General features: G+C 38.6%; 1 protein-coding gene across 2 annotated transcripts; it reads left to right on the plus strand.

Moving 5' to 3' along the window:
* Positions 1-26,637, plus strand: ZNF571 (zinc finger protein 571). 2 transcript variants are annotated; one of them, XM_055249718.2, is made up of 4 exons: positions 1-36; positions 4,690-4,776; positions 7,032-7,158; positions 24,614-26,637. In XM_055249718.2, the coding sequence occupies exons 2-4, from the start codon at positions 4,768-4,770 to the stop codon at positions 26,299-26,301; spliced, it is 1,824 nt and encodes a 607-aa protein (XP_055105693.1). In that variant the 5' UTR covers positions 1-36; positions 4,690-4,767; the 3' UTR covers positions 26,302-26,637. The 2 variants fall into 2 exon arrangements, with proteins under 2 accessions (XP_055105693.1, XP_055105694.1); XM_055249719.2 differs by lacking the exons at positions 1-36; positions 4,690-4,776 and adding an exon at positions 7,435-7,532.
* The last annotated feature ends 833 nt before the right edge of the window (positions 26,638-27,470 follow it).

A 27,470-nucleotide genomic window follows, 5' to 3' on the forward strand; every position in this document is an offset into this window, starting at 1 on the left:
TGATGGTGCCCTACAACCTTCTAAGGAGTCCCAAAAGTGAGTGAGTGTTTTGAATACCATGTTTCAAACTATTGTGATCATTATTCTTTTTTATATCAAACTGCTCTTTTTTAAGCCAGTGGTAGTCCTTTCCAGGCAGTTCTGTGTCTTTCTGTCATGATTCTAGTAGAGTTGATAGCTTATTTGCTTTCTGGCAGAACAAATGATCCCAAGATCAACTTCCACATTTCCTGTGCCAGGCCTGAAATGAGCCATTTCTCTAAGGAGTTCTGATTCCTCTTGTGGTATATAGTGTACAGTGACCACTGTCTGGACATTAGAGTTTCTCATTGTCATAAGGCTGTCATTTATTCTAGGCTATTTCAGGGAACAAAGCTAATAACTTGTTTTTAAAGTATAAATCATGAATCAGGAATTTATAATAATAGTTCAGACAAATTAGAGTATTTTCTTGTTTGATTTTATACTTGTATCTCTGTTCTATGCTAACAATCTTGGTTGCTAAAACATATAATTTATGTTCTTTATTCTAAAATATAATTGTTTGAAAACAACAGTAACTGTCACTACTGTTAAGACAGAGAATGCATTTTAGATTTCTTTTGGTTTTTATGTTTTGCTATATTTAAGGATCATGGATTACATTTGGTTATGCCTCTTTAGTCTCTTAATTAAAAATCAGTACTCACATAGCATTGGCTTTTTAAAATTTTTATTTTGATACAGTATTACACTTACAGAGAAGTTGCAAAAATAAAAACTCTCCTATGCCCTCACATATTTACCAGTTTTTAACATTTTGCTTTTTTGTTTGCTAATTCTCTCTGCATATGTACTTCTGAACTACTTGATAGTAATTTTCAGACATCATTTTCCTTTATCTATAATTACATTAGTGTATTTTCTGAGCACAGGGGACTATAACTATAGTTCGTTTATTAAAATGAAGAAATGTAGCAGAGATGTAATAATTGTCTAACCCAGAGTTCATAGAAAAATTTCACCAATTGTTACAATTTTGTCCTTAGAGCTTTTTTTTTCTTTTTTTTTGAAACGGAGTCTCACTCTGTCCTCCAGGCTGAAGTGCAATGGTGAGATCTTGGCTCACTGCAAGCTCTGCCTCCTGGGTTCAGGCCATTCTCCTGCCTCAGCCTCCCAAGTAGCTGGGACTACAGGTGCCCACCACCACGCCCAGCTAATTTTTTTTTTTTTTTTTTTTTTTTTTTTTTTTTTTTTAGTAAAGAGACAGGGTTTCACTGTGTTAGCCAGGATGGTCTTGATCTCCTGACCTCGTGATCCGCCCACCTTGGCTTCCCGAAGTGCTGGGATTACAGGCATGAGCCACCACACCCAGCTCCTTATAGCCTTTTTTGCCCCCTTTCTGGCGTCCTATCCAAAATCATATCTAGGATCAAACATTTCATTTAATTAAAACATCTCTTTAGTCTCTTAATCGAAAACAATTCCTGGACTTTTCTTTGATCCTTTGTGATCCTGACTTTTTTGAAAACGACAGGCCGGTTATCTTGTAGATTGTTCCTCAGTTTGTATGTGTTTGATGTTTCCTTGTGATTCAATTCAAGTGTGCTTTTTTTTTGAGATGGCATCTTGCTCTGTTGCCCAGGCTGGAGTGCAGTGGCGCAATCTTGGCTCACTGTAACTTCCGACTCCCGGGTTCAAGCAATTCTTTGCCTCAGCCTCCCAAGTAGCTGGAATTACAGGTGCCTGCCACCACGCCTGGCTAATTTTTGCATTTTTTTGCAGGAATACTGCTTCAGTTCATTGGCCAGCACCTTCAGTTAGTTGCTTTTTCTATTGTGTCCAGATCTGATAGGTGTATCTTTAAGGAACTTAGTCCAGTAGGATCTTAATGATATTGGATTCAGAAGTCTTCTCAATTTAGTTTCAGTTTGAATTTCTCTCATTTAAATGAGGATGAACATATTTTAAATGTTGAATGGCCATTGACTTTTCTTTTTTATGAACGGTCTGTTGTCCATTTAAAATAATGATTTTTTTGTCTTTCTCTTGATTGTTTTCTCTTGATTTTTAAAATACAGCTCTTTGGATTTTAGGACTCTGTTTTTTACTTAAGTTGCGCATATTTTCTCCCATTTTGTCATTTGTCTGTGTTTGTATTCTTTTAGGCAATTTTTAGATGTAGGAACATTTATTCATATGATTGTGAGATACAGAATTTTCCCCTCTGAAGTTAAGAAGGACACAGTCTGTTTTTCCTTCTAGCATTTTTATGATTTTTTTTTTTTTTTTTTGAGATGGAATTTTGCTCGTCGCCCAGGCTGAAGTGCAGTGGCATGATCTCGGCTCACTGCAACCTCCGCCTACTGGGTTCAAACGATTCTCCTGCCTTAGCCTCCCAAGTAGCTGGGACCACAAGCACCCGCCACCACACCCAGCTAATTTTTGTATTTTTAGTAGAGATGGGGTTTTACCACATTGGCTAGGCTGACCGCGAACTGCTGACCTCAGGTGATCCACCTGCCTCAGCCTTCCAAAGTGCTGGGATTACAGGCATGAGCCACCACTCCCTGCCAATTTCATTTTTTAATATTTAGATATATATTTGGAGTTAATTTTGGTATGTTATAAAATGGGGTTCCAATTTTACCTTTCTCCAATAACATTTACTGAATAATCCACCTTTCCCCAGAGATCAGAGATTCTATTCAGTTACATTAATCTTTTCTTTCTATTCATATGCAGTATCCAACTTTTTAAAAATAAAATTTCAACTTTTATTTTAGATTCAGGGGGTACACGTGCAGGTTTGTTATATGGTGTATTGTGTGATGCCGAGGTTTGGGGTATGATCCAGTCACCCAGGTAGTGAGCAGGATACCTGATAGGTATGTAGGTTTCCTCCTTTGCCCTCCTCCTTCTCTGCCTGCTCTAGTAGTTGCCAGTGTCCATGTTCTCATCTTTATGTTCATGTGTACCCAGTGCTTAGCTTCCAGTTTTAAAGGACAACATGTGGTATTTGGTTTTGGTTCTGTGTGAATTCACTTAGGATAATGGCCTCTAGCCACATCTGTGTTGCTGCAGAGGATATGATTTTGTTCCTTTTTACAGTATCCAACATTTTAATGATAGGAGTGGCATTTTGAAATATCTGCTTTCTTTATTATGAGGCATTTTTTTCCAATTCTTTTTAATTTTCTTGCTTGTTGAATTTAAATTGAATGTATCTGCTTTCATACTTGTACTTTTATTGGGGTCATATTTAACTTGTATATCATATGTCAAATATCCTATTAACTTGCAGAGATTAACATCTTTATATCATTTTATATGTATTATTTTAACCCATGGGATTTTTTTTTTTTTTTGAGATGGAGTCTCGCTCTGTCACCCAGGCTGGATGCAGTGGCGCAATCTTGGCTCACTGCAACCTCCACCTCCCGCATACAAGTGATTCTCCTGCCTTAGCCTCCCGAGTAGCTGGGACTACAAGCATGCGCCACCATGCCTGGCTAATTTTTGTATTTTTAGTAGCCATGTTGGCCAGGCTGATCTTGAACTCCTGACCTCAAGTGATCCGCCTGCCTCGGCCTCCCTGGGATTACAGGCGTGAGCCACCGCATGCAGCCAACCCATGTGTTCTTAATGAAGATGATGTTGCCTCAAAGGAGGTGAAAATTGGTTAGCGGGGAGGACAAAATCTTAGTACAATGGCTTGTGGTGCTTCAAAGCTCAACTATACCCAACAAAATCTTATTTAAATTATTTACCTACTCTCTTACTGGGTTTTCTTGGTATCACACAAGCAACATTGATGTTAAGTTCATGGATTATACATGTATGCAAGATCAATGCTACCAAAAAAAAAAAAAAAGGATCAGTGCTACAAAACTATGGCAAGTAGGTGGCTGTAGTTGGAGAAGTTGCTCAATCTTGAAGTCATATTGCAAGAGGGGGCGTGCTGTGCACACATTGGCTGTCATGTGGATGTTGTTCCTGTTTGACCCTCAGTGCTTTTGTGTGTGCCATGGCTTGGAGAATTAGGTTACAGTTAAAATAGTTTGTTTTGTTATTCTACAAAAGTTATTCAACCTGTGAAATAAAAAAACAAATCCAGACTTTGGTAAGGAATGACTTTATTCACAGGAACATTACAGTAAGGGAAGAGGTGTTGTAATTGGGAGAATACTCCAACCGTAAGATCTACAAGCATAGCAAAGGTCAGGCATAAAGGAATTTTCTTTAATCGGGAAGAGTAAACAGGCAAGAAAGAACTAGATTCACGGGAGTGGGATGAGACTATTTTGGATCTGTTGACCCTGATATGTCTGTGAGCCTAGCTGATGTTCATGATGTCTGAAAGGAGGCCACATTTTGGTCTCTGAGGCCCCTTCCTAAGATTGGGAGCAAAGTACCTCACTTAGTGTTTGGGTCCAGGGGGATGGTGGGGGGCTCCCTGGGCATGCCCCTGTTGTACTGTGGAGGAGGAGATGCCATGGGAGAGTAACAGCACCTAGGGTCCTGTTCGACATGGACATTAAGGAAAGGTCTGCCTGAACCCCTTCTGCAGTAGCTGGCTTCCATTGGGTTTGTGGAAGAACTGAGATTTTTTCCAAATTCCCAAAAGAGGAGAAGTAAAGGTAGTTCTAAGTAGTTTATTTTGTGGGCTGTGAGCCAAGTCTAATCTTGTGGCTTTTTTTCCTTGTCCAGCACTGATTTCTCTGGACTTTGCACACCTCCAAGAGAAGAACCCAGAAAATTGATCACTACTGACAGTTCTAAAAAACTATGCCCCACGTGAGTTGCTGTTTCTGTCCTTCTTGAAGTACAATCATTTTGTTGTGTAATGTGAACACCAGATTTATTTATCCCAGAATTTCCTGCCTTGTTTGGTCCCTTAAGGGAATTGCTACCAAACGTCTCCCATTCTAGCGAGTAATAGTAGCAGAGAGCCCAGTTCTTCTCAATGCTTTTCCCCTCTCCAAACAGTTTTTAGATATTCATTCAGCAGATAATTCTACATTGTCCACAGGCATAGTCTTCTGCCCAGAGCTCTGAGGGAACAGAAATACCTCCTTTTAAGATTGGTACACGTTAGTATCACGGTTTGGTGAGGTAGAGATGAGTGTTTAAATGTGACACATGACAAAATTTGATCTTCTCTACAAACCTGGGTTTTCCATTTGAAAGTGACGGCATTTTTTTTGTTGGATGTTCCTCGTCTTAGTGTGTGGCAAGATTTTCTGTGAAAGTTTGAAAACTGGTTGGGAATGGGGTTCTATGAAGGAAGGGCTCTTGTTTCTGATAGTTTCCTGTTGCTGCTGTTACTAATAACCACTAATTTAGTGGCTTCAATCAATATAATTATGATTTATACTTCTGTTGGTCAGAAGTCTGAAATCAGTCTGAAAGGGCTAATATCATAGTATTAGCAGAGCTGTGTTCCTTCTGGAGGTTCTAGAGGACTGAAGAATCTGTTTCCTTGTCCTTTTCTGGTTCTAAAGGCTGTCCACGGTCCCTGGGGTGTGGCTTCCATCCATTTTCAAAGCCAGCAATCACATTTTGACCTTTGCTTTCATCATTACATTTCCTTCTTTTACTCATCTGCCTCCCGCTATCACTTACAAATACACTGGACCCAACCAGATAATCTAGGATAACCCCCTCTCAAGATCCTTAATTTAATTGCACTTCTAAAGTCCCCTTTGCCATGTAAGGTAAGGTATATGTAGGTTTTGTACTGAAATTCAGGTCCAGACCACTTGTCACTTGAAAGCTCAAGAGATGAGCATTGGTGAAAGGAAGGTTAGCTTTATTCAGGAATCCAACAACCCAGGGGAGGCAGTGAACTAGTGTTCAAAGACCACCGAGTTCTGTCTCCATATCAGGGGTTTTTAAGGGAAATTAGAAAAAATGATGATCAAAACATTCTTGTGAAATGTGCAGTCTCAGGTCATTGCTTTGTTGATCATTGCTTTCTTGGTCAGTGTTTTGTGGCCTTCTGTAGGTGCTGTCAGCCTATTCTTATCAGGCTGGTCAGCCCATTCCCAGAGTTGTTAGTCTGCGTATTTTAATTCTCTTATCTCTGTTGAAGGTCCTGTTTTCCTGAGACTGTTCTTACTGAATAATCTACAAAGTCAAGGAAAGTAATAATTACATTTAAGCAAGCAAGCTTTTCTTTAACATTGAGTCAGTACTGTTACTGTTTCAGGGATTAGGTTGTGGACATGTCTGGGGGGCCTTTATTCTGCCTTCCACAACCCTTTTGCCCAGGAACCAGTGAGAGAGGATGATCATAGTCAAGTTCACCTTGGGATTTCCCGGAATGTACCAGTTCAGAGTGATGTCTCTGTGTGCCTGGACTGGCATCCAGTACCTTGCTGTAGCATAGGAACATGGAAAATAGGAGCACATAAAACATGCCAGATGCATACTCTCAAGAATTATAGATTCTGAGAGCTCAAAGACATTAGAGAATTTGTCTAATTCAAATACTCCCAAATAAGCCGATCATTTTGTATGTAAAATGGAAATATGTCCTTTCTATTCTGTGACATAATATTATAACTTGATGAATCTGAGTCTTCAAAAAATTCTTAAGTTATATTCAAATTTTATTTTCTAACCTAGAGATTTGGTAAACACTGTTTGGAAAACATCTTTTTAAAAGTCTTTTTCTTTAAAGGCAGAATGGAGAGCAAGAACTTGTATTAATTGAGAGTATATTAGTTATTGAGGATTTGAAAGCCTAATCTGCGTGCAATTAAAACCTGTTGTGAAAAAAACGCTTGCAGTATTCAATCAAGAAACTGCACACATCTGGCATTTTAAATTCTCAGACCTTTCTGGATAATGGAATTGTTCTATTGTACAGAGGAAGTTTTATCTGTGGCAATAGGAATGATAGAGAATCATGTTAATACTATGGTTTAGGCAACCAATTTCCTGTTGTTTTGTGTTACTTGCTTCCTTCAATTACCTCCTCCATTTTCTTCTCATTTCACTTCAGAATCATTCCTGTATTTTCACAAGTAATGGATTTGTTGTTTCAGTTGTTGGTGACTTTCAGAGATGTGGCCATTGACTTCTCTCAGGAGGAATGGGAATGCCTGGACCCTGCTCAGAGGGACTTGTACAGGGATGTGATGTTGGAGAACTACAGCAACCTGATCTCATTGGGTAAGATCATCCTACATAATATTCAGAATTTGTTCCCCATAATTTCTGCCTCATTCATTGTGAATTTCTGATCTCCATTCCCTAAGGAAAGACTTACATTTGAGTAGAGGTAGAAATGGACAGCTCCACTGTGTACCTTTTTATCTCTTATCCTTTAGACTGTCACATCTTTCTCTGTCACTGCTTGTCAGTGTCTCCCTTCTTTGATGGCCAGTGGACTAGATTTGAATCTGAGAATCCCCTAGCATGACCATGTACCATTTCCTTTCTTTTAAGCTGGATGTGCAGTCCCTAAGCCAAATGTATTTGCCTTATTGGAGCAAGGAAAGGAGCCCTGGATGCTGATGAGAACCATGAACGAAGACAGAGCTCAGGTGAATAAAGGCTGGTCACAGTGTCAGCTATTGCTAATAATACAGCTGATCTACAGGTGGCAGCACTTTGAGGTGTTTGCCTGAAGCTCTCTTCAAAGGCCTGTGGAAAGAAGGCTTGAGACGTAGGGAAAGCAGGAAGGTTATGTCTGTGAGTTCCCAGTGGAACCTCCCTCCCAACTCCCATTTGCCACTCTTCTGTTTTACATTCCCTTTTTGTTTTAATAAGGGAGCTACCTTTGGTCTGGTCTCTTTTGGGGACAATGCTTTTATCTATTTTTTGATTATGTTTTTTCCTGGTTGCTCTTTTATAGTTAAACTTGGATAAGTATCTCTAGCCAGCACATACCTACTGAGAGCTTGCTATGTTCATAGGTTAGAAGGACCAGGAATGATAGCTCAGGGGAGGTAACATTTGAATTAAGACCTGAATAAAGTTGGCTGTAAATCAGAGAAAGATGTGTCCAGGCAGAGGGAAGAGAAGATCCTGAGAGAAACTGAGCTTCACTTGTTTGAGAATCAGCAAGAAGGCCAGTGTGGCTACTGAAAGTGGAAATTTGAGGTGAGGTTAGAGAAATAGGCAGAAATCAAATCATGTAGGACCTTGCTGGTCGTTGCAAGCAGTGAGATTTTATTCTAAGTGTAATAGGGAGCCCCTGGCTGACTTTTTGCAGACAAGTAAAGGATCTTTGTTTAGAGGTCACTGAGTACTATGTGAACAGTGAGGATAAAAATGAAAGCAGGAAGACTAATGAGAGGACTAGTTCAGAAGTTCACACTAGAGATAATAGTGGCTTGGAAATGGGTATAATTTGTGGAGGTGATGAGAACAGGCTATATTTTGAAGGTAGAATTAATACCTTAATAATGGAGTTATTTTGAAGATTGGCAATAGAGGCATCAGGGTTTGGAAGGCTGGAGAAGGAAGTCAAGAGTTATGTATTTGATATGCTCATTAGGTATCTGTGTGGTGAAGTTAGATAAGCATTTGGAAGCCTGTGGGTGGAGGGGATAGTCAGGACTGAAGAGATAAATATGGGATCAATCTCTGTACCGAGGAACTGAATGAGATTATGGAGCGAATTGGTTTAGATGGAAGGCAAGGTACAGTTCAAGGACTGAACCATGGGATGTTCCAACATTCAGTCAGGAAAACAATCTAGCAAAGGAAATTGAGGACTAACCTGAGTAACCTGTGACCTAGGAAGAGGGAATGCAGTGTATTGGAAGCCAACTGACAAAAGGAGGAAGCAGTTAACTGAGAGAGATAATGCTAAGAGTTCAAGTAAGAGTAAGGCTGAAAATTGGCTATTGGATTTGGCAGGATGAAGGGTGTTGGTGACCCTGACAAGGTGGGTTTGGCAATGAGAGGAACAAAAACCTCATTGTAGAGTATTTAAAAGAGAGTGAGAAAGAAGTCAACAATAAAAACCAGAGTGGGACAGTGAATTAACTCACCAGGCACTGTTGAAGGCCCATTTGAGGAACCCTCAAAGTTACCAATCGAGTTTACAATATTTTAGAAAGTTTTAAGAACACTGTAATAATTAGGGGAAAGAAGTGTGATTACAGTTTATATATGCAGTATTATTTCAACTACATAAAAATCCATGGAACAAATTTAGGAAGGAAATATGGCAAAATGTTAATTATGGTGGTAGGAGAGAAAGAAAAGCAAAAGGTATAGACAGGAAGCATGCATACCTCTTGAGAAGTTTTGACACTCTCCTGATTCTCCTGGTTCACCCTGCAGCTCCTGTCCACTGCAGGGTGAACCACAGAATCAGGAAAGGTTTTTTTTTTTTCAAAGGAGAATCTTTAAAATGGTGGTAGGCTGGGCACAATGGCTCAAGCCTGTAATCCCAGCATGTTGGGAGGCTGAGGTGGGTGAATTGCTTGAGCCCAGGAATTCAGGACCAGCCTGGGCAACATAGCAAAACCCCATCTCTACTTAAAATAAAAATTAGCAGGGCATTATGTTACATGCCTGTGGTCCTAGCTACTTGGGACACTGAGTTGGGAGGATCATTTGAGCACCAAGTTCGAGGTTGCAGTGAACCATGATCACACCACTACATTTCAGCCTGGGCGACAGAGCAAGACCATGTCTCCAAAAAAAAAAAGAAAGAAAGAAAGAAATGGAGATAAAATGCTGGAGGGGTGGTATAAAGGTAAATGATCTGGTAACTTAAGTGGTGGTGGTCAAAAAGGACGGTTGCTTGAAAGTGTGCTTTAAGAGGTGTTGCTGTTATTGGTAATAACAGCCTTTGACATTATGTATTATTATGTTAGTACAAGTTGTGCTAGTCATTGTTGTAAAGAGACTAATCTATTATGGATTTGGCAATTGGGGGTAGGAAACAGGATGTTTGGGAATGAAATGATTAGAATATAAATAAATGGTCCTATTATTGTAGGAATAGTGAAAGATGTGAATAAATTTTAGCTTGTCTTTTTCCCAAGGGGGTCTCATGTTTTAAGGCTTCAGTGCTCTTTGGTGATGGATTTTAAGAATAGGCATATTTCAAAAATTTTAATTGAAGTAAATAGTGCTAGAATTATTGAAAAAAATTATGTGGATGTTTCTAGTTTTGGTATTTAAACATAGATGCTGGTCACTTTTCAAAGTGTTATAGTGGAACTAATCCAAGTGTAATAGGTGTCTTAGTTCATACTGTGTTACTATAAAGGATACCTGAGGCTGGGTAATTTATACAGACAAGAGGTTTATTTGGCTCGTGGTTCTGCAGGCTGTACAAGAAGCATGGCACCTATGTCTGTTTGGCTTCTGGTGAGGACCTCAGGCTGCTTCCATTCATGATGGAAGGTGAAGGATATGTGCAGAGATCACATGGAGAGAGAGGGGAAAGGTGACAGGCTTTTTTAAAAACCAGCTCCCTTGAGAACCAGTAGAGTGAGAGCTCAGTGACCCTTGAGGGAGGGCATTAACCTGTTCTCGGGGACCAGTCCCCATGACCCAAGCACCTCCCACTAAACCCCATCTCCCAAGACGCCATACTGGGGACTAAATTTCAACATGAGATTTGGTGGGTACAAACCACATCCAAACCATAGCAGATGGTATTTCATGTTGTATATCCATCAATATAGTTATTGTCATGGCATGCCTGATAAATCAAGAAAATGTTGTGGAAAGGAAGTCAAGCTAACACCTACAAATACAAAATGGATTTTGGCTCAGGTTGAGTGTATAACCTGAAAATATGGGAATCAGTGAATAAATCCTGTAATGGTGAAGACTGCAGCTATTGATAGAACATGTTAGAAACGTGCTATGGCATAGTATATATCATGAGGATTGATGTCTGCTGATGAGTTAGAAGAGTTCCTGTTAGGCCTCCAACTGTCAGCAGGAAAATAAAGCCTAAACCTCATAATATAGCTGGAGATCATTTAGTATTACCTCCATGTAGGATTGCTAGTCAGTTAAATACTTTAACTCCTGTTGGAATAGCAATAATTATAGTAGCTAGTGTAAAATACATTCAGGTATCAATGTCTATCCGTGCTGTAAATACAGTCTCATACGATAAAGCTTATGAGCTAAATTGATATTATGGGTCATATTATTTCTATATAATCAAATGGTTCTTTTTTTTCCAGAATAGGTAGCAATATGTGAGATTATTCCAAAACCTGGTAAAATAAGAATGTACACTTTTGGATAGACAAAAAAATCAGAATAAATGTTGGTCTAAAATTGGATCTCCTCCTCCAGCTGGATCAAAAAAAGTGTATTAAGGTTATGGTCTGTCAGTAGTATGGTGATTCTGGTTGCTAGTACTGGGAGAGAGAGTAATAAAAGCACAGCTGCAATTAATAGTGGTGTCTGGTATTAGATATGGCTGGTGGCTTTATAATTGTAATAAAATTAAAATTAGTAGCTCTGAAAATTGATGAAACACCTGCAAAATGTAATGAGAAAATGGTAAGATCTTCAGAGGCTTCTGCATGTACTAGATCAGGCCATCTTGAGTTATTTTATATGGTGAAAGGTAGGGGTCCAGTTTCATTCTTCTGCATATGGCTAGCCAGTTATTCCAGTTTATTGAATAGGGAATCCTTTCCCCATTGGTTAAGGCTCACCTGTTTTCTGATGTCACAGTACTGCTGCTTCCTGTAGAAGGGGCCTCCTCCACAGGGCCTGTGTGAATGGGTGTTGTGCTGGTGTCAGCTGGTTGGGTTGGTCTGACCTCAGGCCCTGGGGGAAATGGTCAGGCGCCAGCAGAGTTGGAATGGGGCAAGTAGTTCCCCAGTTCCCAGGCCCCTAGCTGGCCCACTGGACAGCCTGTGTGAGACCTGAAGGGGCTGGACTGCAGCCGGGCTAGCCCAGAGTTCAGGTGCTGGCTATGATGTGGGGAGGCGGGACAGGTTGGTTTCCAGGTCACTGGTCAAACTCTCATGCAGGGTCCTACAGAACACTTAGGTGGTGGAAGCTCAAGGGAATATCAAGGTATGTGGGGTCTGGATTTTCAGAAGGGCTCTGGGCTGCAGGTGAAAGTTCAGGTGGGGGCAGGGCGGCTGTGCTGTGGGCCTTTCACTGGAGAGAACAGGACTCCTGCAATGGAGACTGGCAGCTGTGGAGCACGTGGCGCACTTGCACTTCCCTCCCTTCCAAACAATGCCGAACTTCACTGTTTAGGGTATGCAGAGGTGCCAAGTGTTGTTACCTCTGGGAGTTCTGCCCCAGAGGAACACAGAACCGCAGGCCACCAGAGTTTAGGCGGAGGTGCGGTTGCTGCAGAGGTGCGGTTGCTGCGCTGGAAGCCTGAGCTGGTGAGCCTTAGCCGCTTCAGAGGAGGTAGGGCAGGGGTTGCATGGTCTGCTATCTGGGAGGTTCCTGGGGGAATGTGGAGCTGTGCCTGCCTGCAGAGTTCAGGTGGGGACAGGGTCGCTATGCTGGGGAGCTCAGGCAGGAGCAGGGTGAAGCCGAGCCTTGCCTGGCGAGGAGGGGCTGGGCATTCTGACCACCCCTCAGCACTGTGACTGCAGCTTCCACTGGGGTTATGGCAGCTGGCACCAAGCTGCTCCGGGATCCGGGGCTTGTGGTGCTCCACATGGGCTTGAGCAGTGCCTCTGCAAAAACTCTAGGTGGCTTTCTGTGTTGGTCTAGTGGCCTAGTGATGGGAGTTGGGGGTTCCTCCTGTGCCCAGGATTGCAAAGGGCCATGTGGGAAGTGTGGCTTCCCCAGGGACTCTCACTCTCTCATCGTTTCACCATGTTAGGGAGCTTCTCCCACTCCATGCCAGTCCCAGGAAGGTGGCTGCCTGGCTTCTCTCTCTGTTCTCTGTGAGTCCCCTGGCGTCCGTGGTAAATCCTGACATGGTCTTTTAGACCAGTGCCATCCCAACCTTTTTGGCACCAGGGACTGGTTTCATGGAACACAGTATTTCTGGCCGTGGGGAGTCGGGCAAGAGGGGAAGGGCGGACTGGTTTGGGGATGAAACTGTTGCACCTCATCATCAGGCCTTAGTTAGATTCTCATAAGGAGCCCGCAACCTAGATCCGTCCTATGCACAGTTTACTATAGGGTTCGAGCTGCTATGAGAATCTCAAGCTGCCGCTGATCTGACCGGAGGCGGAGCTCAGGTGGTGATGCTCACTCGCCCACTGCTCACCTCCTGCTCTGCAGCTCGGTTCCCCACAGGCTGCCAAACAGTACGGGTCTATGGCTCGGGGTTGGGGATCCCTGTTTTAGATGATCCACTTAAAGAGACAGTATTTACTTGCGACTTTGTTTCCTCTCCCTGAGAGTGGTGCACACTAGCTGCTTCTAGTCAGCCATCTTGAGTGCCCCCTCTAGAGTTACATTTAAATTTACATTGATTAAAATTTGAGTAAATTTAAAGTTGAACTGAAATTCTGTTCTGAATAGCCAGCTATCACCAGATTTTCACCTCTACTCATGGATCTTCTCACTATTTTGCTACATATATGAGTTAGTCTGTGGGTAGCTTGTCTGGTTTTGGGGTTTTTAGCTGAAGTTCTCTTTGTAAAATTGTTAATTCATTACATAAAAGGTATAAAGGATTAGCTTTGCTTTTTTTGTCCTTAATATTCTTTCATCTTTGCATTATACTTTTTCTGTGGCACCTGAAGAAATTCCCTTCTCCTATACTTTATGTTGTGAGTAAATGTTTTGGTCTAAATAAATATAATTGTTAGGTTCTGTTGATTTGGGGCTAGGTTTGGTTCAAAGTGGTCAAATCAATATGAAATCTTCCAGATGTAGGCTGGGTTTAATAAACACTTTGGTTTATTAAAGCATATAGTATGCTTACTTTGTTATGATTTACCTCATATATAAATTTATGTTAATTATAAATTTGGATATATTGAAATATTTGAGGAGGGTGATGGGTGTGTGCGTACTTCATGGCCCTATTCAATTAAGCTCTCTGTTCTTAATTTACTATGAAATTTTCCTTTCGCCTTAAATTTCATAAAGTTTGTTGTGGGTGGAATGTTCTTTAATTAGAAAATATAGCCCATTTCTTTCTGTTTTATAAGCTGCACCATGACCTAACGTTTTCATGTAAATACTTGTGTTTAATACCTTTTAAGGTTTTGCAGAAGATGGCGGTGTATAGGCTGAATTAGCAAGAGATAGTGAGGTTTATTGATTACAAAAAAAAGGGATATAAGCACTGCCAAGTCCTTTGTGTTTTAAGCTGTTGCTGGTAGTACTCTGGTGAATAACTTTGTTAATTTAATTAAGTTTATGGCTAAGCATATTGGGGTATTTCTTCCCAGTTTGGGTCTTTGCTATCATGTATTCAGAATATATTAAATCACTTCATAGTTTATTTTTATATTAGCTGTAGCTTTTTATGACCTAGTTAAGGTATAACTTTATTTGTTTATAATCTTAAACATGTTTTATGCTGAGTTTTATTAATTTGGGTTAGTCATATGACTGCAAGCATGAAATTTTACCAACCCTAAGGAAAATTAGTATAACTTAGTCTTTTGTTAATTGCTTAATTTTTATCATTGCTGTTTTCTGTGGCTGTATGGTAGAGTAAGGTTTTACGAGCTGCTAATTAGTGTGCTTGAAGCCTGCTCTTTTTTATTTTTGTTGATCTAGAGGACATTCTCACTAGAATGCAGATAGTTGCAAGTGTTACTAAAAATGAATAAAGAGGCCAGGACCAAACCTATTTGTTTATAGAGTTGTATGAACTCATTTAGGCATTGTCAGTGCCTTGCTTTGTGAATTAAGCTACATTAGCTTATATGTGGAAAATTCTCTCTCAAGAAAAAATGGCTAAGTTTAAATGCTGTGTCATTATTGGTGGATTTTTTAGTAAATTTAGTAAAAAACAAACTTTTAACCCAGAAAGCCTAATTTTTAATTTATTTTTTGGATTTTGATAAATTCTTGAGGAGTTGGGCTAAAACTTAGTTCTAGATGAACTTGTGTGTGTGTGTGTGTGTGTGTGTGTGTGTGTGTGTGTGTGTGTGTATGTATGTATGCCTTACCTGTAGTTAATAAATACAAGATTTCCTGTTTTGAGGTTTGGCAAGAATAAAAGCCTTATATCCACAAATACTACAATAGCTTGAGATCGTGGAGTTAATTAACGGAAATTGTGTGTATATGTTTGTGTCATGTTTTTTACTATGTCCACCGAACATGGAGTAATTAACACTTTACGGTTTCAGTGTAGAGAAAGACTATTCAATTTCAGCTCAGCTAAAGTTTGCTTTATTGCATCAAGTCTGTGACAGCCATGTTGGATCACAACATTCCCTAAATTAAAAATTACCAGGTGTGTGACACCATCACAGTGATGTGTGATCATGGACCGGTTAGCCATTAGTCCACCAAGATGTCTTATTAAAGAGGAATGAATGGGCAATCTTAAGTCCATGACCCTGAAGTAAGAACCAGATGGCAGGCATAGTTTCATCCAAGTTTCATGGGCCCAGAACGAGAAGTGGGACACATCTCAAGCAAGTTGCTGGTTTCTTGAAGCATAGTACTAAAGAAATCCTGTTGGTGGTAATAAGCTTGTTGTCAAGGATTGATTTGACTGAATGTACTCTGAATAATCGATAATTTCATGTCCTATGTAAAATAAAGGATTTAATGTATTGAACAGTATTTGTATGGTAAATCTGACACATGTGGGTATGCCATTCAATGGGTTAAACATTGTTTGTAATTTCATGTATATGCTTATATGCATGGGGAGTGGATCTTAATGTATGATTACACATGTATATACAATGTACAATCAAGCATAATAGTACTAGTGCATTATTATCAGGAAAAGCACATAATGCATCCATAGAGTAGTTAGATTTTATTTTCTCAGTACTGACATAGCATTTAACAATAATTTTTCTCAAGTAGCAGAGTCAGGTTATAGTTTAAGTGGAATTTCAGCTTCAGAACTCTGAGACTTGAGGTTATAGTTTTGTTATTTGGGGTGTTGTATTGTTAGGTTTGTTAATAGAGTTATTTATAATTATGTGAATAACGGGTTATGATGAAGTGGAGGTGATTTTTGATTTTGAAAATGTAAAGGATTGGGTAATTTTTGAGGGTGAAGAGTTTGGACATCTTCAGGAAGTTTCTGTAGGTGTAACAGCATTATATAGTTATGAAGGCCGACTCATGGCTGTGGCCAGTTGATCTTTATTTGTTGGTATCTTTATTGTTACTGAGATTACTCTGGGAAATTAGATAGCTAGAGTGTAGCCAATAAAAGTGAGATAAGGAAGGAGAAGAAAATACTTTCATTAGGAGATGGTTATTGAAACTATCATTTGGAAGTGAGAAATGATTTTTAGAGTGACTTTTTCTAGTCATATCTAGTAAAACTGGTGCTATGTTTAGGTTTGTTGAAAGGTTTAGGTATGGTGATAAACCATGAACAACTGTTGGGAAGAAACCTAGAAGGTTGGAAAATTTGTGTATGTATGAGGATTCAAATTTAAGATTTTATGTTATTAGTTGAGTTCTAATGTTATAATGAAACTTAAGGTAGTTAAAGCATGAGCTAAGAGTTTTAGGTAGAATGGCATAGTCATTTGGGGAATAGTTATGGGAATAATATTTTTGGAGATAAAAAAATTCAGTGAAAAGAATACTGATTGCAAGACATTCAATTGAATTAGCTAGGAGGGGACTGTTTTTCTTGATTTGAGTTAAAGTTGAAAAGCAGGGTTGTCCCAGGATTGTAAAGAAAATAATTTGAGTACTATCAACAGCTGTTAGGGAGGTGACAATAAGCATGATTTAAAGGGCTCGGGTGTTAGCATACTTTGTTTGCGGTTTTAATAATTAAATCTTTGGAGTAGAAGCCTTTAAGGAAAGGCATACCTATTAAGTGTAGACTTCTGAAAATGAGTAAAGACGTGGTAAAGAGTATAGTTTTAAATAGGCCTCCTAGTTTTCTAGAATATTTGTCATCATTCAGAGTATGAATAATGGATCCAGAGCATAGAAAAAGTGTATGTTTCAGGAATACATGTGTACAGATGTGAAGAAATGCTAAATGTGGTTGATTAATGCCACTAGTGACAATTAGGAGACCTAGGTTTGAGGTGGAAAAGGTAATGATTTTTTAAAATGTTATTTTGTGTTAGGGCACAGATTGCTGTGAATAAAGTGGTAATAGCACCTAAGCAGTTTTGTTATTTTCTTTTTTCTTTTTTTTTTTGGAAACAGGATCTCGTTCTGTTGCCCAGATTGGAGTGCAGTGGCATAATCATGGCTTATTGCAGCCTCACACTCTTGGGCTAAAGTGGTCCTCCCACCTTAGCATCCTGAGTAGCTGGGACTACAGTTGTGCATCACCATGCATGGCTGTTTTTTTTTGTTTTTTTTTTTGTAGACACAAGGTCTGCGTCTACTGTGTTGCCCAGGCTGGTCTTGCATTTCTGGGTCTAAGCGATCCTCCTAACTCAGCCTCCCAAAGTCCTAGCATTACAGTTGTGAACCACTGCACCCCACTGTGTTTTATTTTCAATTAGTAGATAAGTGTATTAATAAGGAAATTCTTGTTACAACTATTGTGCCGAAATGAAGTAAGGCTAAAACTAGTGTTGAGCCCTCTGTCACTGATGGCAGTTATGGGTGAAAACCAAATTGGGCAGATGTACCAGTTGCTGCTGCCAGGAGAAGCCTAATTAGAGAGTGTCAGGGTTGGGGTTGAGTGTGGAAATTTTTTGGAATTCTCATGTGCTTGAGTATAACAATCATGCCGTTGATAATAGGAATCAAATATCTCCAATACTTTTATATAAAATTGCCTGGAGGCTGCTATGTTTGTGTCTGTTAGGCCATATTATCATCCATTAAGTAAAAATGATATAATTTCTGTTGTTTTTCATCCAATAAAGAGTTGGAAGAAAAAAAAAAGAGTTGGAAGAGGTTGGTGGCATTAGCTAAGATTAGTGTGGTGGTGAGGAATATAAGTATATACTTAAGTAATTGATTAATATTTAGATCTGAAAGTATGTATCACACTGAAGATTCTATAATCAATCATGTGATGAAAGAAGCTACTAGTACAAATATTATTGAGAAGTAGTCTAACTTGAAGCTGAGTGTCAGTTTTAAAGTTTGAATAGTCATTCAATGTCAGTTTGAAATAATTATTTCTTGCCCTGAATGAATAAATATTAGGGTTGGAAATAGGCTGGTGGCAAATGAGTATTTTTGTAAATAGTTATAGTAATTGGTAAAAATAAGTTGGTAAGTAAAATTATGATAGAAGAGAAGAAATTAATTAATTTTATTTGAAGTTGCATCAATTTTTTGGCTCCTAAGGCCAACAGATTACTTCTAACCTTTAAAAGTTCAGAAAGCCACATTGTTATAGCTACTGGGTGGTGACTAATAGGCAGATCCTATTTGGATAATGGCAAAATTAGACAATATGCTGGTCAAAGGGATGATTCATGTCTTGAGCAAGATGGAGTAGGATGGTGTGAGATTTCATCATACTATTCAGAATGGCACACAGTTTAAAACTTATGAATTGTTTATTTCTGGTATTTTCCATTTAATATTTTGGACCTCAGTTAACTATGAGTAACTGAAACCACACAAAGCAAAACCTTGGTAAGGGGGAACTACTGTAAAGAGTTTTAAGCTTCTATATAAGATTGACAACTGAATGTTTTATTTAAACTATATTTACAGTATGTGGGTCCTAGAATAATTTTGGAGTTAAGTGATGGGGTAACAGAGGTAGGAGATGTATAAATATGAGAATATTTTCTCATGTGAATGATGGTTTGATGTTATTAATGTGATATGTGAATTTTTCTCATTGTGATGTGATTGATAGATAGAGGGACTATATGGCCATAATTAGTACATTAGTCCTATTTGGATAATGGTAAAATTAGATCATAATATATAATTTCAAATAATTCTCCATTCTGGTTAATAGTTGATAGTAAGGCTATCAACTGCTAACTCATGCCTTCATATGTAACAATGTGGCTTTCTGAACTTTTAAAGGTTAGATGTAATTTGTTGGCCTTAGGAGCCAAAAAGTTGTTGCAAAAGGCTAGGTCAGTTAGGCTAGCCCATACTTAACCATGTTTCTGTTAAAGGAAGTAATGTCTGTAGTCTGCGAGCTAATAGTACAGATGCTCCTCAACATACGTTGGGGTTACTTCTGGATAATGTAAAAAATATTGTAAGTAGTTCTGTGTAACCCCTTGGTAAGTCAAGGAGCATACTGAATGTGTATTGCTTTCTTACCAGGGTAAAATTGAAAAATCTTAAGTCTAAGTATCATAAGTTGGGGAACCTTGTGTATGGTTTGGCTATGGATTTGTTCATAGTTTGAATTTGTTTTTTTGATTGTTTTTGTCTTTTTGAGATGGAGTCTCGCTCTCTCACCCAGGCTGGAGTGCAGTGGTGTGATCTCGGCTCACTGCAAGCTCCACTTCCTGGGTTCAAGCGATTCTTTTGCCTCAGCCTCCCAAGTAGCTGGGATTACAGGTGCCTGCCACCCCATCTCTGGCTAATTTTTGTATTTTTAGTAGAGCTGGGAGTTTCACCATATTGGCCAGGCTGGTCTCCAACTCCTGACCTGAGGTGATCTGCCCACCTCAGCCTCCCAAAGTGCTGGGATTTTACAGGCATGAGCCACCATGCCTGGAATCGTAGTTTGAATTTGTAAGGCAAAATCATTTTGATGTTGTGTGGTCATGGGCAGTTATTAGGGCTGTGGCTCCTATAAAACTTCATGGCATTTGGATGAGAAATGCTATAATTAGTAATGCTGTATGAGCTACAGATGAATACACAATGAGTGATTTTAAGTCTGTTTAGTATGAACAAATAGAATTTGTTATAATTATTCTTCATAGTGATAATATTAGAAATGGATAGGCTATATACTGTTAGTAGATTTAAAATTAGAGTAATTTGTATTACGCCACAGCCTATTAATTTTAGTAATGTGGCTGCAAGAACTGTGGGTGCAGCATTTGGGGCTTCTACATATGCTTTTGGTAATCAAAGATGGAGGATATAAAGGGGTGGGTTTTTTCGTTGTTTTTCTTTTTTTTACTATGAATGCTATAATGCCTTCTATTTATAGGAGACTATTCAGAAGTTTGGTAGTATTTGAATTCAGTAGTAGGTTATTAAGATATTTAATGAATCCATGGTGTTTTAGATATAGATTAATTCTATGAGTAGGGGTAAAGAGCCAATCAGTGTGTAAAACAGGAAATGAAAGTCCTGTGTTTAATCATTCTGTTTGGTTTTCTCATTGGGTAATAACAATTACAGTTTGAATTAGAGTTGCTCCAAAGAGACTACAGAATACAATTAGTTCTATGACGGTAAATGTCATGATTACGAATATTTGTAGAAAAATTAACATTGAGTATTTTTTTGTGTGTATCTGATTCCTTGGTGAGTTGGTGTTGACTTGCTATGTCTATCTTGGAAGAGGTTAGGTGAAGCGAAGCGGAGGGAAAGACATGAAGGAAAACATTGTTTCTGGCCAAGTAGTGTGCTCAAAGTTTCAAAAGGATCAAGAAGGTGAAGAAAATAATCAGAGGCGGGGCAGAGGTTGTAGACGATTTTGTAGAAAGTACACTGTGAATTCCAAAAGGCATAGTTTGAAGTGAAGTAGGACATGGATGGGATAAGAGTCCTAGTGATGACCAAGGACCCAGGAAGCCAAAGCTTTTAAGATAATTGAGATAACCCAGAGATGTCAGGCATTACAGGATTGGCCTCTAGTGGTCTTTTAGGGGAGGGTGGGTGGTTATTCCTTTTATAACCTAAGGATAGTAAGGCTATTACACTAAGAGCTTATGGAAATTGAGATCTCCGTGGAGAAGCCAGCCTTAATAGCAGGATGTGGAGGTCTTACCAGAGCTATGGAGGCTTTCCTTGTAGACTGCAGTGGGTGGAGTGGCTGTCTTACAGAAGAGAGATTACTGGAACAGCATTGCTAGCAGCCTGGGATTGGGGACAGCTTCTCAGGAAGTGCAATGGTACATGAAGTTTCAGGTGAGCCCTGAAAGAGTGAAAAACAGGAGGAGAGTGAGGGTAGAGAGAAGAGGGAAGAGCATTCCTAGCAGAAGTAACAGTGTACTGCAGGCCATAGGAGGATGGAGCTTGGTTTATATGAGGTATTGAGAGAAGGCTTTCGCAGCTGGAGCCTAGTGAGGCAGAGGTGCCACAAGGGAGTCGGAGAGGTTGACTGGAGCCAGGCCAGGCAGAACCTGCTAGAGGTTATGAATACAACCTAGTAGGTTATAAGCAGCACTTGTTGTTTTTAATAAAACAGGAGATAAAATAACAAAATATGAATATATAATACATATAGCAAAGATAATTTTATGACATCCTTGTTTTATGTTTGAGTGTGTGTACTCAGTCATAATATGTATTTCTTACTATGAAATTTTAGTCAAAAGAAGTTTGAAAAATACTGCAGAAGAGTTTAGATTTTATCCCCCCAATTTTTGCAGGCTATTGAAGAATCTTAAGATGGTGACATAATGTGATTTTCATATTTACTATTCCATTCTGTCTGCCAGATGGAGATTAGAACAAAGGGTCTCATAACATTACTGAGTAGGTTTTTGTTGTGGTTCAGGATGCTTTGGGGCCAGGCGCAGTGGCTCATGCCTGTAATCCTAGCACTGTGGGAGTCCGGGGCGGGTGGATCACTTGAGGCCAGGAATTTAAGACCAGCCTGGTCAATATGGTGAAGGCCCATCTCTACTAAAAATACAAAAATGAGCCAGGCGTGGTGGTGCACACCCGTAATCCCAGCTACTCAGGAGGCTGAGGCAGAATAGCTTGAACCTGGAGGAGGAGGTTGCAGTGAGCTGAGATGGCACCACTGCACTCCAGCCTGGATGATAGAGTGAGATTCTATCTCAAAAAAAAAAAAAAGATGCCTTGGGCTTCCTGAGTGTCAGCAGTGTTAGTGATAAGGTAACAGATTCGCGAGCTACTTACGAGATATATTCAGTAGGACTTGATGGGGGCAAGAATGTAAGAAACCTCCTAAAATGACTCCTTCTTTTCAGACTCCATTTTGTTGTCTTCACTCATCACCCCTTTTGCAGTTTTCCCTTTTTTCACCATATAGTTTTTTCATTAATTTAATGACAATAAAAAGAGCTGCTACTTAATTGAATACATTTTTATATGTACTCCTCATTCTGGGCACAGTTCTGAGACTTTGGTACTCTAATCTTTTTCTATATTCCTCTAGAATTCTGTTTAGCACCATCCTGTGTTCTCATAGTGCCTCCTACCCCAGAATCATATTAGATTAATATTTCTTCCCACTTTTATTAGGGCACTAGCACGTAGGTAGCTATTTTGGGTCCGAACTGAATTTATTTGATTCCTTATAGTGTTCCCTTAATCACCATAAGCCCATTGATTTCTTTCAGTGTTTTATAAACCATATTGTCCTTCTAAGAAAGAAAGAAAATAAAAGCAGGGTCTATCTTGTTCCAGGATATGTTGCTGACATGAATTGGTGTTAAACTGAGCTGTGCTGTGTATATGACAGGTGGGGGGGGCGGTAGTTGCTTTTGTTTTTACCATTTCTTTTTGCTTTTCAGCAAAAGTGTGTTTTCTCAAGTTTCGGAGGCTTATTTCTAAAAGACTGTTTAAATTTGAGCTTACCGATGTGTATTTATTTTTCTTCCCATGACCAGTCTTTGTTATTCTACAGCCTATATACAGTGGTCAGAGACCCTGTGCTTGCTGATCCAGTTACATCAGACAGGTGTCTCTGCATTTGAAAAGTACACTTGTTTCTCAACTTCTTTCTTCAGAATAATATAACATCTTTATTGTGTAAACTTGTCACTATTTCTAGGGGATTTTGAGGTACTTCTTTGGGAAATATAAGAACATTTGGCCTTAAGTAATAAATATTGGAAAGTAAGATGTGAAAAACTATATTAAAGGAATAAAACATTGTATGTATACTGTGTTCTGGGGACTAGCTATATAATAAGACAGGCATTTTCCCCCTACACATATAAAGCTTAAGGAGTAGAAAGATCAACAGATAAATAAATGAAATTTTAGAATCGCAAAAATTCAAACAAGAATTAGGAATAAATTACAGGTATAGAAAATACGTGGCATGGACCTAATTAAAGTGATCCAGGATAGTCTTTCTGAGCAGCTGACATTTAAGCTAGGACATTTCACACGCAAAGGAGGTGGCCACTTTGAGAGCATTCTTGGCAGATGGAAAAGCATATGGAAAACCTAAAATGGGAAAGAATTTGACATGTTCTTGGAACTTAAATCAGACCAATAAGATTAGAGCACTGTTCTGAAGATAGTAGTGGCTCAATTTGAGGCTTAAAAGGTATGTTGAAGAAATTGGAGAAATTTAAGAAAGAATTGGATCATAAAGGGGCTTGTAGGCCATGAATAGGAGTTTGGATTTTATTCTAAATACAAGGGTAAACCATTGAAAGATTATTAGCTCTATTCTCAAACTTTGTGTTTTATGAGAAGCATCTAAGGAGATTTATGAATGAAGGAACATTTACATTTTAGAAATTCTTGACAAATATTGAATGCCAACAATGTGTAAGTAATGATGTTAGGCACTAGAGATAAAGCAGTATATGAAACAAAGTCCTTGCTTTGATTACGCATGGGACAGACAGACAATAGTCAAACTTTAGAAATGGTATATCCACTAGTGAAAAATGCAATATAGGTACATTTGTGTGTTGGATGTTTTGATAATGTGACAGCTGAGCAGAAAACTGAAATGAGGGAACAAGCCATGCATACATCTAGAGGAAGAGCATTCCAAAGACAAAACTGTAGGCATATGCTTGACACTTTTTAACACCAAGGAGGCCATTATGACCAGAGCCAAATGAATAATTAGGGGAGTGGTAAGTGATGATATCAGAAAAGTGGCCAAAGTGGGAGATGACATAAGAAAAGTGGCCACAGGCAAGCTTGTGTGGGGTCTTGTGAGCCATATTAAGGACTTTGGATTTTATCCTGAGATGGCAGACCATTAATAGGGAAGATTCTTAGCAGGGGAAATCATGTTATATAAACCACATTTTAAAAGAATTCCTCTGGCTGCTGTATGAAGAATAGATCATAGAAGCAAGGATGAAAGCAGAGAAACCAGCTAAGAGGTCATGACAGTGAGAGAGGGGTGACTTGGCCTAGGATGGTGGTAGTGGAGGTGGTCAGATTCTTAATGTTGACAGGAGAGGTGATAGGATTTGTTGATAGATTGTATGTCCAGCTACACATCTGTTTGTTTTCAAGAGGGTGTTTTTATTACTATTTTATAAGCCTCATGGGTGTCTCTAAGCCATTCCAAAGTTTGAGAACCACTGACTTAACCTATTTCTCTAATTACCTTCTTTCCTATAAGCTCTCCTTTTTCTTTATTCTCTCCTTGTGCCTTTAAAGAAAAATGGCACAAAATATTTCTGTACTGTTTAAGCCATTCTATTCTTATGAGAATTATTTTCATCTATCATTTTTACCATAGAATTTTTATTTCTCCTTGTAAACAAAAGCAGGAATTTGCTTTCTTTTTATTCTACAGACTTGGAATCCAGTCGTGCGACCAAAAAGTTATCTCCAGAAAAGGAAATTTATGAAATGGAATCACTCCAGTGGGAGAATATGGGGAAACTTATCAACCATCAATACAATGGTCTTGGAGACAATATGGAGTGCAAAGGCAACTTAGAGGGTCAAGAAGCAAGTCAGGAAGGGCTTTACATGTGTGTCAAAATTACCTGTGAAGAAAAGGCCACTGAAAGTCATTCAACCTCTTCTACTTTTCATCGGATAATTCCTACCAAGGAAAAATTGTACAAATGTAAGGAATGTAGACAAGGTTTCAGCTATCTCTCATGCCTTATTCAACATGAGAAAAATCATAATATAGAAAAATGCTCTGAAGTTAAGAAACATAGGAATACCTTTAGCAAAAAGCCAGGCTATATTCAACATCAGAGAATTCAGACTGGTGAGAAACCTTATGAGTGTATGGAATGTGGAAAGGCCTTTGGTCGTAGTTCTGATCTCATTCAACATCAGAAAATTCATACTAATGAAAAACCTTATCAGTGTAACGCATGTGGGAAAGCTTTTATTCGTGGTTCACAGCTCACTGAACATCAGAGAGTTCATACAGGAGAGAAACCATATGAATGTAAGAAATGTGGAAAAGCCTTCAGTTATTGTTCACAATATACTCTTCATCAGAGAATTCATAGTGGTGAAAAACCCTATGAATGTAAGGATTGTGGGAAGGCCTTTATTCTTGGCTCTCAACTTACTTACCATCAGAGAATTCATAGTGGTGAGAAACCTTATGAGTGTAAGGAATGTGGAAAGGCCTTTATTCTTGGTTCACACCTTACATACCATCAGAGAGTTCATACTGGTGAAAAGCCTTACATATGTAAAGAATGTGGGAAAGCCTTTTTATGTGCCTCCCAACTGAATGAACACCAGAGAATTCATACAGGAGAGAAACCTTATGAATGTAAAGAATGCGGGAAGGCCTTTTTTCGTGGCTCACAACTTACTTACCACCTCAGAGTTCATTCAGGTGAGAGACCCTATAAATGCAAAGAATGTGGGAAAGCCTTTATTTCTAATTCTAATCTTATTCAACATCAAAGAATTCATACTGGAGAGAAACCCTACAAATGTAAGGAATGTGGAAAGGCCTTTATTTGTGGCAAACAACTTAGTGAACATCAGAGAATTCATACAGGTGAGAAACCCTTTGAATGTAAGGAATGTGGAAAGGCCTTTATTCGTGTTGCATATCTTACTCAACATGAGAAAATTCATGGGGAGAAACATTATGAATGTAAGGAATGTGGGAAGACCTTTGTACGTGCTACACAACTTACATGTCATCAAAGAATTCATACAGGTGAAAAGCCGTACAAATGTAAGGAATGTGACAAGGCCTTTATTTATGGCTCACAACTTAGTGAACATCAGAGAATTCACAGAGGTGAAAAACCTTATGAATGTAAACAGTGTGGGAAGGCTTTTATTCGTGGCTCACACCTTACTGAACATCTGAGAACTCATACTGGAGAGAAACCCTATGAATGTAAGCAATGTGGGAAGTCCTTTAGTCGTGGCTCAGAACTTACTCTGCATCAAAGGATCCATACTGGTGAGAAACCCTATACATGTGTCCAGTGTGGTAAAGACTTCAGACGTCCTTCACAACTTACTCAACATACAAGCTTTCATAATTGAGAAAGCCTTGAATATGATTAAATTTAAGAAAATCTTCCATCTATTTCATATCTATGATGAATGTAGAACATCCTCTTGCTTCTGCTCAGAACTACTCATTCTTAGAAGGCCTACATTAACATGGATGCAGAATAATTTCAGAAACCCCTTAAATAATTAACATCTCTATAAACCCTAGAATATAATGCTGCATTACATCCTTTATTAAGCATCATCTCCATTTCACCATATCCTAACTGAAATTGTATATACTTCTTGTTTTTTTTCTATTTGTAAAATACTGTAATTGTATTACAGTGACTAAATTATAATTAAATGCATACAATTCCCTTTGGATAGTATCTGGTATTTATTGTTAAAATGATTGCCATTATCATCATTACATACTTAGAGAACTCAAATGGGAATATTTTATGATTACAGTAAAAAGATGCAACCATTCTCTTATCATGTATCCCCTTTAGAACAACAGATACTTCATTTTAGAACAAAACCTTTAAAGTACAGTAAAGGTATGAAGCACTTCTGAGCATCAGATAATCCATACCAGAAAGAAACTTTCAAAAATTGCTTTAGGGCTGTTTTCTCTTGTTTTGTTTTTTAAGAAGGTGAAATTATTTTTCTATAACAAATTCCAAAAGCAAAAGTTTTTCGCCATTTTCTGATTGTTACTTCAAGGGAAAAAGAATCTTAACAAAATGATGGCCAAGGTAGTTCCATATATATATACACACACACACATATATACATATATTCCACATATGTACATATGATATACATATACATCCCACATATGTACATATGAAATATATACATATATCCCACATATGTACATGTGAAATACATACATATATCCCACATATGTACATATGAAATATATACATATATCCCACATATGTACATGTGAAATATATACATATATATGCCACATATGTACATGTGAAATATATACATATATATGCCACATATGTACATGTGAAATATATACATATACACATATGTACATATGAAATATATACTATATATTCCACATATGTACATATGAAATATATACTATATATTCCACATATGTACATATGAAATATATACATGTATATCCCACATATGTACATATGAAATATATACATATATACTCCACATATGTACATATGAAATATACATTCCACATG

This window comes from Symphalangus syndactylus, chromosome 17 (assembly GCF_028878055.3).
Source record: "Symphalangus syndactylus isolate Jambi chromosome 17, NHGRI_mSymSyn1-v2.1_pri, whole genome shotgun sequence".
Lineage (NCBI taxonomy): Eukaryota > Metazoa > Chordata > Mammalia > Primates > Hylobatidae > Symphalangus > Symphalangus syndactylus.